Genomic DNA, 16,988 nt, shown 5'->3' with positions numbered 1-16,988 from the left:
TTTAATATGGTATTACGCTGTTCACGCAGAGGAGCGCCTATGATTTTTCTATATACGACTTCAAGCTCGTGAACACACTTAAGTTAGAAGAACGAGTTCCCAACCATGGACGTGGAACCATCCGAGGAGCGCATGAATGCAGCATCTGTAAACTAGCTGACTGAAATATTGGTATATGTTAGTAGTTTTAAAACTAAAAGCTATCTATTTCCGTGATTCAGAGGACAATTAGTCCTCCCATTGATGGGTTTTAAACAGGAACAACAACAACAAACAATATAATTATGAATATAAATATTAAATAAATAATAACAATATAGTAACTACTACTAGTAATGGTAGTAAAATATTTTATATATTTACATTTATTTCAGTTATCATTACATTTTATCCATACAAAAATATTATGCCAGAAAATTGGACAACTGGTAATGATGTATGACAGTGAACAAAAAATATTTATTTTCAATTCATGACGGAATGGAAGGAATGTCTTAATAACTCACCTGTATATTTTCCCCAAATTTAACATAAAAATGTAATGATCAGACACAATCACTTGTCACTTTATAACAGAAATTCACCTATGTAACAACTTTGTCACAAAACTGGAAATAGAAAAGGCAGAAGATTTTACATACCTGATTATTAAAAAATTCATGTTTTTCTCTTGTCATATACATTCATAACAGTGAACTGCATTGTCCTGAATATATGTTGATTTGATTGCATTTTACCATTCTTGTAACATATGTTACTACATATGTTAATATGTTACTGTAATTGTGTTCCTTATTATTTCAGTTGTATTAGAAAGCTGTAATGACTTTCATTGTGTGTTTTTATCTATACAAACAGCTTTAATGAATTAGACATACTAGATAGGATTCATATTTGGCTCTTGTTTAGTATTACAATCAAAAAATATGAACAGATTTGGTTAAAAGTTTATTTAAAAATCATAATAAATAACATTTCACATAAATACTTTCACTTACGTATCAAAGGAACAATATGACATGTCACACAGAACTAAAGGGACAGAAACAACATTCATGTCCTCTGCTTTACACATGAACTTAACTTTCCATTGATCAAGTTGCTACTTGTCAGCCAGTGCAAACTCAAGAGCAAAGCGTTTTTCTTCCCGTCTTATTTGCCTTGATATTCTTTCTGTTAGCCAACCATCCAACAGGCAGTGTAAAAGCACAAGCACTATACATATATAAAAGGTATATAAATACAAAAAGGTGTGACTTCAATTTAAAATTGAATCAGAATTTTACAGGTTTTGTTCTTGCATTGTATAATCTCTTCATACACCACGTGTGTGGAAATCAGAGAACAGAGTAAAAACACATTTTATAAAAACAAATAAAGCACTGCCACATGGTGTAGCTAACCTGCCACATTTGTAACATTTTGCAGGAACAAGTTTCCTCATTTAACATTTACATTTATTACATGTTATGATCAGAAACAGTTTCCATTATATGTTGGTGCAACTTGTGCCCTTTTTTCAGTACCCACAAATCTTACCAAAGTCATCACAGTGACATCTGAAGGCCAAATACCCCATGAGTTTAGTGCATACTGCAAGTTAGTACTTAGACTGCACAGGAGTGTTATTTATTACGTGTTAACATCACCCATAATGCACTGTTTTCATATATCGGTATCTCTATTGACCAGCTGGCGTCCTTCGGCCTTGTAGTTTTGGATCTAGCAGCAGGGGCCGACCCTGGCTGAGGACTTCTTTGGAACTGTGTCAAATTTCTTCTCTTTGCAGACTGGAGCAGAGAGGAGAGGGAGACTGAACAGGATGATGATAACCAGATTCAGCACCACACAAAACAGCGCCGCACCCACTGAGTTGGCAAAGGTGATGGGTATGGAGTGTTCAAGGAGCCAGGGACGCCGCGTCATCATGTCCTGCTCCATGGCCTTCATCTGGAAGTGGGTGCCGAGGATGCCGCACACGTGGAAGAGCTGATGGCTGTGACCTGCAGAGGGAGCAGTCGAGTTGCGTTTGAGTTCAGGCAGCACAGAGACATATCACAGAGACACGAGTAGGAGTAAAATTAAGCCCTCACCACTCAGCAAATTAGTCACAATGCCAACTGATTGCGACAGATTGAAACATTTAGAGCTGGTTATGCATTATCATCATTTCATAATGTTTAACACACATGAGAAAACATGTCATGTGTTAACTTGAATCCAGTGTTTGATAAAGTTTTAGAGTTCAGAGTTTAAAGTGGTGTGATTCTGACACACCACTGCAACAAACAACGCTTTTTCAGGTTTATTTTTTCATCATGAAACAAATTCTTTCAATGATCAAGGTGCACATGAACCCAGTCAAAGGCTCTGATACCTTTAAAAAGAACATTCGGAAAATGATCCAAATAATGAGAAATAAAAACATTGAAAACAACTTAAAGACTAAAAGTGAACTGAAAAAAAGAAGCAAAACACAAGAGGTACGTACAATATATGAACATTTGTATTTAAAATAATAATCCTGAAAATGTTCATGTAAATAAATGTCTGTTAAGTCACTATCTATCGCCGAATGAGGTAACACAATGGTGATTGAGCCTATGGCCCACTGATGAAAGCCTTTGCATTTGCAGTATTACAGACTGGGTGTCTGTGGCGACTTTCAAAGAAAAAATCACAAGCGGCGCCCAGTTAGTGACGCGTCTTCCATCAGCCAGCAGTGATTGGTCTGCCAGAGAGGGTAGGCGGAGCTAAGTGGCTGCTTTTCCGGTCTCTGCACGTGTTGCAAGCAAACAGTACTCTACTATGGCTGAACAAACAAAGAAAAGATATCTGTCTGGATATCTGGGAAGTGTGCTCCCACAATTATCGTTTATCGCCATAGGTGCCGCCAAAGAGAACGAAACTGAGATCTTTGAGAATACAACTTAAAACATGCTTCAACTAACTTTTTTTTGCCACTTTGGAATAGCAGAAAACAGCTGTATAGAAAACTGTGAAACTTTATGATGAAGTTTAAATGATATGTTAGGAAGTCATTTGTTGCATATTTACACATCCAGCAGATATGAAGCAACATTAGCGTTCATGTATTAAGCACACTCTCCATAAAGCTCTGTTTAAATACCGGCCTCTTTAGCTGCTAAATACTTCATTATGTTAAACCAGCTATTCACTAACTTTCTCTGTCTGACCTTCTTTGTAGAGGTTTTTTGCTGTTAACAGCTGCTGGGAAAACAAAGAAATACTTAACATGCTAATGACATCACTAACTACTCCTCAGATCAGTCTTACCGATGTAGTCAAAGCTTCCAGGTGCCAGGCGCTCAGGTAAATGTGTGGCAAACAGAAAGCCTGTGAGCGAAGCCAAAGCGATGTGGTTGTAGTGGAGGATGTTGGTTTCATTGTCTGTGCAGCCTTCTCCTACACACAGAAACACCTGTGAAAAGAGGAGATATAGCTGATTACAGAGCTGTCACCAATATTCACAAAAAGGAAACCATTTATCACCTTCTTTATAAGGCACTGACTCCTTCATAAAGTATGTGTTAGAGGAGCTGCTGGGTGACTGAAAAGATAACACTTTGGTTCTAGCCTCTAATATTTTATCATGCAAGATTTTTTTATAACCTTTAACATCTTTGGATTGATTGAAAACATTTTTAAAAATATATCTCATTTAGTTTTCTCCTGCAACTCCCAAGCTTCAGGTGCTGTTGATTTGACCCATGTGTAATGTTTGATATATTTAATTTCCAGTTTGAATACTCTGGGGTTTTTTTTTGCATTACAGGAGAAAACACTTGGTGTTTGGTTTGTTGTCACCCACAGGTTAAAACCAATGACAGTATATATATATGGACGACGCCTCTCCGTCTGCTCTCATTGTACAACATTGAAGCCAAAATAGCTCCTATGATCGGCGATGCCATCTTGCGATAGTGACATAATTTGGAGTCAGAGTTGCGCAGTAGAGATCGGCAGGTGGAGCTGCTGTAGCCACGTCCACTAACCGAAACACACACTTAACTTACTGCAAAGGCAAAGATCCCGCACGTCGCTGTATTAAACAGCTTTTGTTGGTCTGAAGCAGATGTTCTCGGATATGTAAACTTCAATGACTGTAGTGATTGATTTAGCTACGTCTCCTCTCATCATTCCTCCTCTACTCTGCTAATCAGAACAGATCGGCTGCAGGAACCATATTTGTCAACAGAGCTGTCAATCATCCTTTTTACAGCATCAAATAAGTAATTCAAAATAAACTTGTTAGAAAAATTACTTGGACGTAAATCAGCATGATAAGAAGTAACTATAATGACAGAAACCATGTTTGAGAAAAAATTATTTGGTGTGTATTCTGATTTTATAGTTTGACTCATGTCCCATCTGTTAACATGGAGGAGGCGGGCTTCATGACCTATACTGCAGCCTGTCATGTCCTCCATCATTTTTTACAGTCTGTGGATGAAGCCAGTTGATATTTTACTCCCCATGCTCAATACTAACACTTCCATATCCATAAGAAAAATACACTTTTTATTGTGTAGCATGAACGTTATGAAATGTAACTATATATATAATGTAGCTAGCATTTCTGGGAGGTCTGCATGTACTTGCTGCCCACTACATTAACCTCCTATGGTAACAGCCAAGAACACCAATACACAAAGTTTTGTTTATGAAAGTAAAAGAAGCTTCGGAGGTATTCTTACAGTTAAAGATTTGAGTCCCAATACATTGAATATTATCTCTGACATGACAGTAAACACACCGTGATTTCACACGTTTAAGGTCATACTGGTTCATATTCTGGACTGTACACTCCCATCCCATGACTCCTCTGTTTCTATAACCTTTAACACGTGTGAAGACAAAGATGTTTAAATACACAGGTGTGCTCCTACCCTGTAGAACAGAGGAATGTTGTCAAACAGGTAGGGGTAGGCAAAGGCAACAACACGGAGGTATTTGCTGAACTTTGGTCTCTGGCACTCGGGGAATCTGGAATAACAGAAGAACAAAGTTATTTTTAAAAGCTAAAAAGAATACTTGTATTCACTGCAAATCAGGGTTAATCTGTGGATTAATGACTGTGGAGGAAGCTATTTTGAAACTTTTTGCACAAAACCTCCACTGATTACATGAGACTTCATTAATACTTTGCACTTACACTTCACTGTTGCAACAAATGTCCAGATAAGTAAAAATAAATCAGTTAAATACATTTACTTATCCATCTTTGATTTCTTTGGGATAAGGTTGTCACAGGACACGTTTTGCCACTCTTTGTCATGCCCTCTAACCTGCTCAACTGAAACTACAATAGAGTAAACCACTGTTTTGGGTTGGTCTCTATAGTCACGGTTAGGTAACATCCAAACCGTCACTTGCTCAATTCTGCTTATGAAATCCCTGTCAACAGTGTCTGTGGGATGAAGTCTGCCTGAGGACTTAAAGACTTCATAATCAAAGATTTTAAAAGGATAAAATTGCATTGAACGTTTGCACAATCATTGAAGGCACCATAAAGAGAAGTTAAGACAGAACAGTGGATTGAAAGGGGGAGCAGTTTTTTAGTCACTGCATTGTGTTTACCTCTTCACGATGTCGTGATTATATTGCAGAAACGGTAAGCCAAGCCTTAGTAGAGGGGAAAGATGAGTGAAAGAACAATAATTAGCCACGCCAAGCCAGGATTAATCCAGATGCATATCACAAATACTTGAGACTAGTCACATTACAATGTTGTCATGAAGGAGGAATAACAAGAAGATTACACACAGTTCAATTAGTTACAATACGGTTTGACTGACACTGACAAGCAGGAACAGATGGAAATAAAACCAGCACTGAATAAAGACAGGCAGTTAGTAAGTTAGTGTAAAGATCATTTAGAGAATTCAAAAAGGAATTTTTTCTTCCAAAAAGTTTTAGTACTAGCATGTAACACTTAGCATTGAACAAGCTAACATTAAAGTGTAACTGCACAAACAGGTCCGACCATAACACCACCCACTGCACAATTTTGAAAAATGCTCTTAAGCGAGCAAAGGGCTGAGAGGGGGGTGTGTGTGTCCGGCAGCTCAGTGACGTCCCCTCCCCTGGCCAGAGAAAAATGGAGAGCGACACAGAGTCACAAGGTACATGTAACACAGAGAGCCCATCTTTTGAGGTGGAGGACCTCTGAAGTCCCCTGAGTCCCATGAAGAGCACTTAAGTGTGGTGGAGGACCATTGTGGTCCTGATCATCAGTTGGAGCCGTTGGCTCCAGCCCCACTAATTCCTGAAGCAGGAGCTTTTGGAGCCGAGGCAATGCAAGTGAGTATGTGCAGACCACACGTGCATACTGTTACAGTAATTAGCTAGAAGGCTAATGTACAGTGTGCTAGCAAAAATAGTGAAAACTCTAGTGAATGATGAGCCTCGAAAATGAGCGCGGTTTCACAGTCTCCCTCTCAAAGACGGGGGGGTTGGGTGTACCACCAATAATAACACCAGCATTGATGTCCTTCATCACAGTACAGCAATATCATTTAGATTAGAGCTCAAAAAACATGTTTAAGTGTGCAGTTACTCTTTAAGCAGCATGTGGCATATTAGTTTACAATGCTAACAAGCTAACATTTAGCTCCAGTTTGTGCCTCCCATGTATACATCTCAAAAACTATGATAATCTGGGGAGTAACTTAATTGTAGTAGGTTTTATGTAAGAGTAAGTAAAACTCCTTTCTTGGTTTATAGTCAAGAAGTATGAATGTTTAGCTCTGTGGCTAACGTTAGCATGCTGTTATGGATATGCATGCTAGCAAGTTAACATACTGATAAATAACACGTTGCTCATTTAAAGAGTACTAGAAAGTGTTAGCTGTGTAAAATGTATTTTATCACCGTACCTGGAGTAGCAGGCCAGAGCAGTGCAGATGACAGTGTTAAACACAGCGATGGGGATGTAGCACTGGTGGAAGAAGCTGTTCACCCATTTGTCCGGGAAAACATACGCTGAGTAGACAATGGCCGATCCTGCAACAGGACACATCGACAGTAAACTTTTAACCTTGTATAATGTCATCCATCACAACACTAGCAATAATTACCACCTCAAAAACTGCAGGGTTAAAGGTGAACACACAAATGCAGCATATTTTCATTTACTTTGATTTTACTTTATTGAAAGATTTTAGGACACTCCTGCTTTGCATTTACTGCATAATATTTAATGCAATTTTCTACATACTAAATCTGGTTGACTTACTAACAATAAATAGTTAGTTTATTGACAAATGAGCAGAAACATTGTGCACATTAAAGGTATGTTGAATACATAAAACAGACACTGAAGCACACACACTCACCCAGGCTGTAAAAGCTGAGAGCACCGTAGTCGAAGAAGAAGCAGATGTGGCGAGCTCGTGCTGACATGGTGCTGAAGGTGTGAGCGCAGCTGGACGCCAGCGGATAAATGCAGCAGGAGAGCAGGAAGACCAGCAGAGGCCAGGTGAACGAGTCCTTCCATGCTGTCTGTATGAGCACCACCGTTACAAGTTTCCACAGGAAGTACCTGCCAAGAGAAACAGGTTATTATATGTTTTCCATCTATTTCTATGACTTTACAGTTGATAATATTTTGAGTGAAAGAGAACGAGCAGAATGAAGGTGAGGATACAATTACAAGAAGTGTCTTTAGTCACACTTCTGTTGTTTAAATTAACTTTGTTTCAGAGCCTGACCTCATCATATCCTCATTCAAGCAATTAACATCCGATATGATACAAAAAGGAGCAGCAAATGACCTAACGGAGGACCAACATACTGAAGGAGAAACCCTTACAAAGTTGAGAAGTATAAAAACTGGTGAACTATTTGAACGCAATGGCCTTTGTGCATTTGCCACCCATGTGTCGCTTTATACAGCTACAGTGAATGTATACAGTCCTAACTTAATTAACTGAACCAGGAAGAAGGTCATCCACTGCCCCTTTAAAAATGATAACATCCTTATAGATATATAGGTGGATAAAGGAGAAAAACACTGTTAGGTGGGCCTATAGTTGAGCCGTTCGTATAAACAAAAGCCAAAGCAAACTGAGCGCTCAAGAAAAGTCAGAGCTGACTTCTTTCTCTCTTATTTGTTACATTTAATCATTACGTAAAATCACAGGAAAATATAGTGACGATAATAAATGTAAGACAATAATGATTATGCTGTATACATTGCATAGTAAGTCTATTGCTGGAATACTTGCACAAGTCTGAGATGATAAAGAAGCAACTGAAATGTGGTGTATGATATTTGTACACCACATGCGGATGTGAGTACAGACGTTTCCCTTCAGACTTCAGTGCTGACAGAGAAATAGTTAATCGTTTGACAATGTGTGGTTTAAGGATTTAACACAGCTATATACAACATGTTCAATACAAAGCAGTAGAGGTACTGGTATGTGTATTTCTAGCTTGAGCAGAGCCACGGCAGCCGCTCTCCCTGCTTCCAGTCTCTATTGTTAGTTAAGCTAACTGCTACTCTGAGCTCTTGCTCTGTATTTTATGCAGAAACATGTGAGCAGAATCCATCTTTTCATCTCTCAACTCACAGCAAGAAAGCAAATGTCCAAAAATAACCAACACAAAGCAGAACATTTACGCTGCTCCTCGCTGTGAGGTGGCAGAAAACACTGAACCATTAGGTCACAAAGAGGCGTGTTAATGAGCAAAGACTACAGAATAACAGACCTTCTTTGTAGCATGTATGAAAACACACACACTCCCAAATGTTTCCCACAAAATAACAAATGAGCTGTATGTATTTTCATGACTTTTATGGGCTCATCATCCCTGCCTGTCAGTATCTGTCGGTGTGGGGACAACCAACATGTTCATGATTAAGTATCAAAATAGCTTTTCTCTCAATTAAACCCTGCATTTGTCACCAACTGACAGTTACATTACAGTCCAACACAAAAAGCTTATTCTTATCAGCAGGCTCTAGTTTGTCTTGTGTATCTGTGAAGGCGGCCACTGTCTCCTCGCCTCAGTGCGCCTCATTAACAAATCAACATTATTTGTGCTTTTCCCTGTCACTGAGCACTTAACTAATTGTGGCAACTCACATGAAAGCCTCCAGCACTGCTCTGCTCATTAGCGGCCGGCCTGTAGGTCTACGCCGAGCCCCATGACACAAACAACCCATGTGCCCTCAGAGTATCCTCAACACACACACAATAACAGAAACACACACACACAATAACAGAAACACACACACACACTTTCTCCCTGGACTATGAAGTCAAAGCAACTGGCATCTCAGCAGGGAGGAAGTGCAGCGTGGCTCGTGGGAACAGTAACCTCTGTAGTAAAGTTACATCCAGAGTCGTACTCACACAAACACACACATGCTCACCGACAAAAGGTGAGCTGTAGAGCCACAACAAGTGTTTCTTCCCTTTCATCTTTCAGCCTTTCAGCCTGCACCTACAGTTGCCGCCTCTCAAGTTCCAAAATAAAATGTGAAGAAAAAAAAAACCAGCTAAGCGCTGTTGCCTCACAGCTAGAAGGTTCCTAGTTTGAGTCCCAGTTTGGATAGGGGGCCTTTCTGTGTGGAGTTTGCAAGTTCTCCCCGTGCAAGCGTGGGTTCCCTCCGGGTACCTCTGCTTCCTCTCACAGTCCATGCATGCAAGACATGCACCCTCGGTTCATTGGTGACTCTAAAATTTCCCGTAGGTGTGAACGGTTGTCTGTCTCTATGTATGTGTCAATCAATCAGATTGACTGCAGATTGTGTCCTCTCACACTCAAGACACTCAAGCTACAGGTAATATCTCTTCTTCAAAAGCATTAACTATTTTGTTTAGAGTATTCTTTTGCCTTTGTTGGATAGGACGGTGAAGGTAGACAGAAGAAGAGAGTGTGGATGTCATGCACCAAGGGGCTGTGGTCAGCGGCCGATGTGGCAAGGACTTTGCCTCTGTATATGGGGCTCCTGCTCTACTGACTGAGCTACACCAGTGCCCCAAAACTTGAAACTTTCAAAGAAGACATCCATCCATCCACTTTTTATAGAGCTTATCCTGTTCAGGGTCCCAGGGGGGCCAATCCCAGCTCTGTTATTGGGCGAGAGGCGGGGTACATCCTGGACTGATCGCCAGTCAATCACAGGGCTGACACATAGAGACAGACAACCTTTCACGCTCACACCTACGGGCAACTTTAGAGTCACCGGTGAACCTGACGAGCATGTCTTTGGGCTGTGGGAGAAGCCGGAGTACCAGGAGAGAACATGCAAACTCCACACAGAAAGGCCCACTGTGTCCAACCTTGTAGCTGTGAGGCGAGAGAGCTAACCACTGCACCACTGTGCAGCCCTCAAAGAAGACAAAGAAACATAAAATGAAGTCCAGCCAACATATTTCTACTTATCTGTTAACAGCTGTTTATAAAGCAGCGTCGGTTAAACTCTGCTGCATGTGGGGCGGGTGGTGAAAAATAAACAGCAGGATTTTTCTCAAGTGAAAAATTGCTGTAATTAGTCCATTTATGAGTAAAAGAAGTGACCACGCGGTCTTGAAATAACTGCTTGTTTATTAAGAATAACAGATGGTTTATCGCAGTTGGTAGAGCAGACGCCACATATACAGAGGCTGTAGTCCTCAGGGCACTGGTCACAGGTTCAACTGCCGTCATCCCCCACTCTCTCTCTCTCTCTCTCTCTCCTCCCTACATTTCTCTCTCTTCAGATGTCCTATCAAATAAAGGTAAAAAAAAAAAGCTTGGACAATAGGAGAGTCCTCTTACATGCCTGTGAACTAGACTGAACTGAAGCATGTCCATTGGTTTCATTTCGCGGTGGCTCATAAGGACCAAACAGGACAAACATTTTGCCAAATGATCTACAAACATGAAATCAAAGTCTTCTAACAGAATTTCTCTGTTTTCTTTTTTTACAGCTTGTGAAATGAGAGTGTATTGCGATTGGGATCTCATGGGTCCGAACACAAATGTTGTGTTGAAAGCTCGGGAGGGTTGATTTAAACTTTGCTGGAGGCAGAAGTGGGTGAAAATAGTCCCAAATCCAGCGGGAGCAGGATGAAGAAAACCGTCCTGCGCAGGACAGTCAGATTCAAACATGGAGCAGTGCATCATGGTTTGAAATCTCAGGTTACAGTAGACTCTTAAACTTTAAAACTATTTATATTATTTGTAATTTTGATCAGAAATTAATCCGGGTGACCCATGAGACAAAGACACATCAAAGCTCCATCATAACACGGCTCTCCTGGAGATCTTTCTCCCTCATACACGCCTGCCAGGAGGTGTGCAGGTTAGACATCGGCATTGTTACCTTTTGAACAGTGTATGGACCAAAGCTGGGTGACTGCATTGATGGAGTAAATGCTGTAATACAACTGAGAGCGCTGTTGAACTCCAGGCTTGCTGCACAGAAAAGTCTGTTGACAGGGAGGCACTGTGAGACTGCAGGAGGTCTGTGAGACACACATGATTGCTGGGATGTATGACCTCAAAACAAACCTGTCTGTATGTAAAATCCCTCTTATAGTACTTCAGGTGATACAGACTTATGGCTGTAAGTGCTTGGTAACGGCTTAATTACAACAAGTCCTCTCTCTCCTGGCATCTATCTAATGCAGCCAAGGTGATGAAGAAACACTGAGATGTATTCCCTGCTTTTAAACGGATCAAGCAGACAGAACCTGTACGTCTGGATACGAGCAATAAAAATTAATGGTAGTCTTAAGTGCCGAAACTGATCCAATAAATCCTCTGTCTTTGCATGATAATAGCCGGAGCCACGACTTGAAAATGTCAGACTATAAAACTGCACTAGGCAATAATGTGACAAAATTCTGGATTACTATCTGACCTACAAGCTCAACAAGCTGTGCAAGATTCCTGCTTACACGCACGTGCTTTCTGTCATGAGTGATGAAGCAACATCTCCAAAATCAAAGATGTAAGACTTCAAGTTGCAAACTCTGCTCCTGAACTATGAGATACTCGTCTTCCTCTCTGACTGAAATAAGATCTGGTTTCTGTGCCGTGCCGTCTCAGGTCACCCGCATCCAAAATGAACGTATGAACAGAATGTGCCCTCAGGTATGCCACAGGTCGTCCGTCCAACACAAACACAACAGGTAGCGCCCGCATGTTTAAGAATCCTAACAATGTGATGCACTGCTGCTCCAACAAACACCAGTCAGTCTTACCAGGTGGGCAGGAAGTGGGTCCAGATGTTGAGCGTCTCATTGGTCAGCTGGAAGAGGCTGAGGATGCAGTCGGTGGCCGAGCTGCGGGGGTGTCTGTACCCGGAGATGATGCTGTCCTCATGGAAAACCTGGAGGAACAAAACTCTTGGTTAGTCTTCGCTGAGTTTGAGATGATTGTCTCCTTCTGTGAGGGCAGGAGAAGTCTCTTAAAGCTCCTGTGAGGAGGTTTTTTGCTGGTTATGAAACAGACAATTGTTATTACTCAATATGACCTACAAAAGCAAACCAGACCATCAGCGACAAGATCGATTCTTTCTATTTAGTTATTTTTAATGCCTGACGCTGCTGGCGGGGGGGGTAGGTGTCAGACAAAGAGATTAACTGCACACTGCCTTGAGTGAGTGATACATATGACTGTTAAAGAAAGCAGGATGAGGCTTTTTGAAACAACCACTTAAGCATGTACAGGACAAAATCAGCAAAGAGATAAGAGGTACGGCTTTGTCCACAGGGGGCGCCAAAATCATCACAAACAGAAAGTTCCTCACAGGAGCTTTCACAAAATACACAAAACCAGGGATTTGTCAGTGGAGCAAACGATGCATGTGTAATATAAAAACAAAAACACATGGGGTGCTGGTTTAGCTCAGTGGGTAGAGCAGGCGCCCCAAATACAGACACTACAGTCCTCAACGCAGCAGCTGCAGGCTTGTCTCCTGCCCTCGGCCCTTTGCTGCATGTCATTCCTAACTCTTTTCTCCCCATATTTCTCTGTCTCTCTTCAGCTGTCCTATCTAATAAATGTAAATCACAGCGGCTCACAAAGTGTTGTTGGTTTTCCCAAAGGTGGTGCAAGATAAATCTGAGAGGGCAGAAGATTATTTAAAAGCACAGGTAGGAAAAAAACGGCTCCTGCCTACCTGAACGCCCTCATCCAGGTCCCTCCCGCCCACTACACTCTGCCAATGAAAGGTGCCTGGCACTCCCATCACAGCAGGGCCCTAAGTCACTAACTAGCCTCTTCTCCTCAGTCGTCCCCAGGTGGTGGAACGAGTTACCAAACTCCATTCGGTCTGCAGAGTCCCTTTCACCTTTAAGAAGAAGCTAAAGTCTTGTTCATGAACGCCTCTGCACATTGAGGATGTTGTTGATATTGATTAGGATATTCATGATGATGTTGATAGTGACCTTGACCGCTCTGCTCACTGCCTGTTGGCACCAGTGTCTGATCTCACTTGAAGCTGTTTGCTGGCACTTACTGACTTCGTTCCCTCCTGTCTTGCTAGTTGCTTGTGTTGTCTTAACTCTCAGATGTAAGTCGCTTTGGACAAACGCATCTGCTAAATGAAATTAACATTGTAAATTTAGTGTATCTGTTGGCCGACAGGTTTATTTTCTTGTGAGATGCTGCAGCCTTTCATATTTTTAGACCAATTTAAAAGGAAAAATGTGTTTTATGGTCACACTAACAGCTCATGTCCATAGTTAATTGTGCAGCAGAGACCCAATTAGATACTTACTTGTTTTCAGGGGTCAAAGGTCATGACATTAAACTGGCATATGTTTAAGTCCTGAGGAAACTCAACCACTCTATAAGACCTTAAAAAGTGCGTCCCTCCCAAACAAACAAAAACACTTCAGGTGTTTCAGTCTCTTCACAAACAGGTAACACTGAGTCAGGTCTGTTTTTATGCAGGACATTCTAAAAGTTGTTAAAGTTTGACAGTCTGAGCACAAGAAGTAAACTTTCTCATACTTTTGATTTGAAGTTTTCTTTCAATAAAACTTCAAATTTCCTACCTGAAACTTTCCCTCCTGATTGAGTCCAGCTCAGACTGACATCTGAAATGTCCTCTACAGAAAGAGTGAAGTTGAACTTACTTTGGGCACTTGATTGATGGTGAAGACTCGCGGTAACTTGATGAGGCTGAGCATGACTCCTGCAGGCTGCTGCTGTCAGGTAGGAGAGCTGAAGTGAGGCCGCTGGCTGGGTGTGACTCCGTCTTTATAAGTCGGTGTGTCTGCGTGTTGCCATGCTGTCCTCCAGGTTTCATCTCCTCCCTCTTCAAACCAAGCGAGAATATCCAGTGTACCTGAGCCACTCCTCCTCCTCCTCCTCCTCCTCCCCCTGCTGCTGCTTCTGTCTCTCTGGAGTTGGAGGTCATGAGCACACAGGTGTATTCTCACAAACACACACACACACACACACACACACACACACACACACACACACACACACACACACACACACACACACACACATGCTGCTTGGCCACAGGAAGTCAGGAACATTTTTTTGTGAAGGAAAATAAAACCAAAATAAAAGCCTCTGCTCAATTACATTTTTACATCCACATACAAAGACTGTTGTTCCCAAACAAAGCTCCTCTTTTTGTGGTTGTGTAACTCTCTCACAAAGACATGACAGTCCGGCCAGTAAGGCAGGTTTCAGGCAAAAAGACACCTTAAAAGAGAGACGGAAAAACAGCAGTGATTGACATTAATGGTCTGAATCATTTCAGCCATTTTTCTGTCAGCGTGTGCAGCAGACGAGGAGCTCATATCAGCTCTGAGCTCAACAAGTGCTCACTGAGCTTCAGCCGCTGCAGATAAGGCTGCCGACGTGAATGAAGGGCGTGAATCGGTCTGGCTGAAAAGTCAACAGAGTTCCTTCCATGCCACTTTCGTTGCCAGCTCCCGGCTGAAGCTGACATGTCGCCGTCTGCCCTCAGCCCGCCGGCAGCCGTCACACCCAGCGGGGCCGAGCCAAGCCCGGCCTGTTATCTTGTTTAAACTCTGAAGCAATGAAAGCAAACAAGTCACACTGCCACCGCAGAATTGATGTCATTTGTGTTTAGTTAGATATTTTGTTCATGTTAATGAGGAAAGGAAAAGTCTAATAGTTTTGTTGGTGTGATGTTTTTCACTCTGTGTTTATCCCACTTTAATGTATGCAAAAATGTCTTTGTTTTGAGCTCAGTAATCTATTAGAAAACGTCATGCTTGCCTTAGTTAAACGCAAAATATAAGTTAATGCTTCATCTCAAAGGCTTAATGGAAAACCAAAATCATTCTGCTTTAAATGCCTAATCCTCAAACAAGTCAGAGTTTGCATAGAGCGCGTTCATGTTCTTAATTCTTCCATAATGTCAGGTCAAAGAAGTCAGCTCTACATTTAAGTGCATTCTTTGCAGCCTCTGCTCTCATTAAAGCCACTTACAGCGATCCATGTGTTGTGTTGAAAGCTGCAGCCACAACAGCTCGGTGTGATGAAGTAACACACGAAGTAGAGCAGAGCACCCTGGGATCTCATTCTGCTCGCTCTCAGAGGAGCACGCAGTCAGAGCCAGAGAAACACCTCAGGTTAAGAATAGAAAAATAACCCAGCAGGAGTTTTCTGTCTGACTACGAGTCAGTTTGGTTTTGGCTCGTTCAGTCAGTACAGTTAATGTGTGAGTTAATATGTCAGTCATTAAGAGCTAAAACGAAACAGTATAAACAAAGCAGAGTGCAGACAGTTCTGCCCCCAGACAGCCAGAGGACAGAAAACAAGGTCAAGTGACGACAACAAAGTTATTTGTAGGAATATATATCAGAGCAGCCTCGGTGCCTCTCTACGCTCTAGAAAGTACACCTCCTTAGTTTTATTATTCATGATAAAACTGGGGCTGAGGTTAGCGCTGTCGCCTCACGATTAAAAGGTTCCTGGTTTGAATCCCGGTCCGAGCGCAGTGGCCCTGTGTGGCGTTTGCATGTATGCTCAGGCTTCCTCCCACAGTCTAAAGACCCAGAAAAGTGGGCGTAAGAAGCTGTCTGTCTCTATGTGTCAGCCCTGTGAAGGTTTATATGAAAATAAACATCTGTTAAGTCACTATCCATCACCGAATGAGGTAACACAATGGTGATTGAGCCTATGGCTCACTGATGCATTTGCAGTATTACAGACTGGCTGTCTGTGGCGATATTCCATCAGCCAGCAGTGGTTGGTCTGCCAGAGAGGGTAGGCGGGGCTAAGCGGTTGCTTTTCTGGTCTCTGCAAGTGTTGCGAGTAAACAGTAATCTACTATGGCTGAACAAACAAAGAAAAGATGGATGACTACAGATACAACTTCAACAATAAGTGAAAATCAAAGTCGACGCTCAGATGAAGCAAACAGTCTAAAAAGGAAAGTGACCGTCAGCGAGGAAAATCAAGAGTTACAACTGTGACGAAGAGAGCCAACCAAACATCTGGTTAAATTGGGAAGTGTCCTCCGAAAGCTATTGTACATTGACATTAGGGGGCACCTAAGAGAACAAAACCGAAATATTGGAGATTTTCAGTTAAAAAAAGCATTTGTTTTAAAAAAATACTTGAATCACTGTTTAGTCTAAAAAATGCCAAAACGATGTGGAATGGTAATTAAATTTTCCCAGATTGTAGTCCTCTTTTATCAAACCCACAGCCTCTTCACGTTCTGTCCCACATACAAAGAAAAGCATTAAAGTCTTACATTTAAAGCTGTAAAAAATAAAATAACCTCGCAGATGTTTCACATTTTCTACAATTGTTGTATTTTGATGGGGTTATCAATAAAGTCAGTTATTGTTGCAGCTTGCAGCAACTTTATACGCGCCACACTTCCCTTAACAAGTAACTTAACACAGAATAAAAACAGTGTGTCACTGCCCTCTCTGGTTAAAAGTTCAGTTCCGATTCTGATCACACATGCCCACCCCCATCAGCAATGTTGGGTGGGTGTGGTCGTTGGGTGGGGTTGAGAT

The 16,988-nt window shown here is 41.5% G+C and overlaps 1 protein-coding gene across 2 annotated transcripts; it reads right to left on the bottom strand.

Annotated features, from left to right (window-relative positions):
- Window positions 1-484: 484 nt before the first annotated feature.
- On the bottom strand, window positions 485-14,266 carry paqr5b (progestin and adipoQ receptor family member Vb). Of its 2 annotated transcripts, XM_069657818.1 has the most exons (8): window positions 14,106-14,266; window positions 12,225-12,352; window positions 7,359-7,564; window positions 6,900-7,026; window positions 5,602-5,646; window positions 4,911-5,007; window positions 3,298-3,442; window positions 485-2,003 (listed from the first exon to the last, which is right to left on the bottom strand). In XM_069657818.1, the coding sequence occupies exons 1-8, from the start codon at window positions 14,157-14,159 to the stop codon at window positions 1,723-1,725; spliced, it is 1,083 nt and encodes a 360-aa protein (XP_069513919.1). In that variant the 5' UTR covers window positions 14,160-14,266; the 3' UTR covers window positions 485-1,722. The 2 variants fall into 2 exon arrangements, with proteins under 2 accessions (XP_069513919.1, XP_069513920.1); XM_069657819.1 differs by lacking the exon at window positions 5,602-5,646 and having other exon boundaries at window positions 486-2,003.
- Between the last annotated feature and the right edge of the window lie 2,722 nt (window positions 14,267-16,988).

The sequence above is a fragment of the Semicossyphus pulcher genome, unplaced genomic scaffold (assembly GCF_022749685.1).
Source record: "Semicossyphus pulcher isolate SPU_LCO1_2020_fin unplaced genomic scaffold, fSemPul1.0.p SCAF_1, whole genome shotgun sequence".
NCBI classification, from domain to species: domain Eukaryota; kingdom Metazoa; phylum Chordata; class Actinopteri; order Labriformes; family Labridae; genus Semicossyphus; species Semicossyphus pulcher.
Note: the sequence above shows the minus strand (reverse complement) of the source record. Positions and strands in the feature narration are given on the sequence as shown.

Bases quoted from the DNA above. Each gene is read 5' to 3' on its own strand.
- paqr5b (XM_069657818.1), bottom strand. From the start codon at position 14,159: ATGCTCAGCCTCATCAAGTTACCGCGAGTCTTCACCATCAATCAAGTG. The intron at 5,647-6,899 runs GTACGGTGATAA...CCCTCTACTAAG, and splicing joins GCTCTGGCCTGCTACTCCAG to GCTTGGCTTACCGTTTCTGC. The intron at 5,008-5,601 runs GTAAACACAATG...CTGTTATTCCAG, and splicing joins AATCACGACATCGTGAAGAG to ATTCCCCGAGTGCCAGAGAC.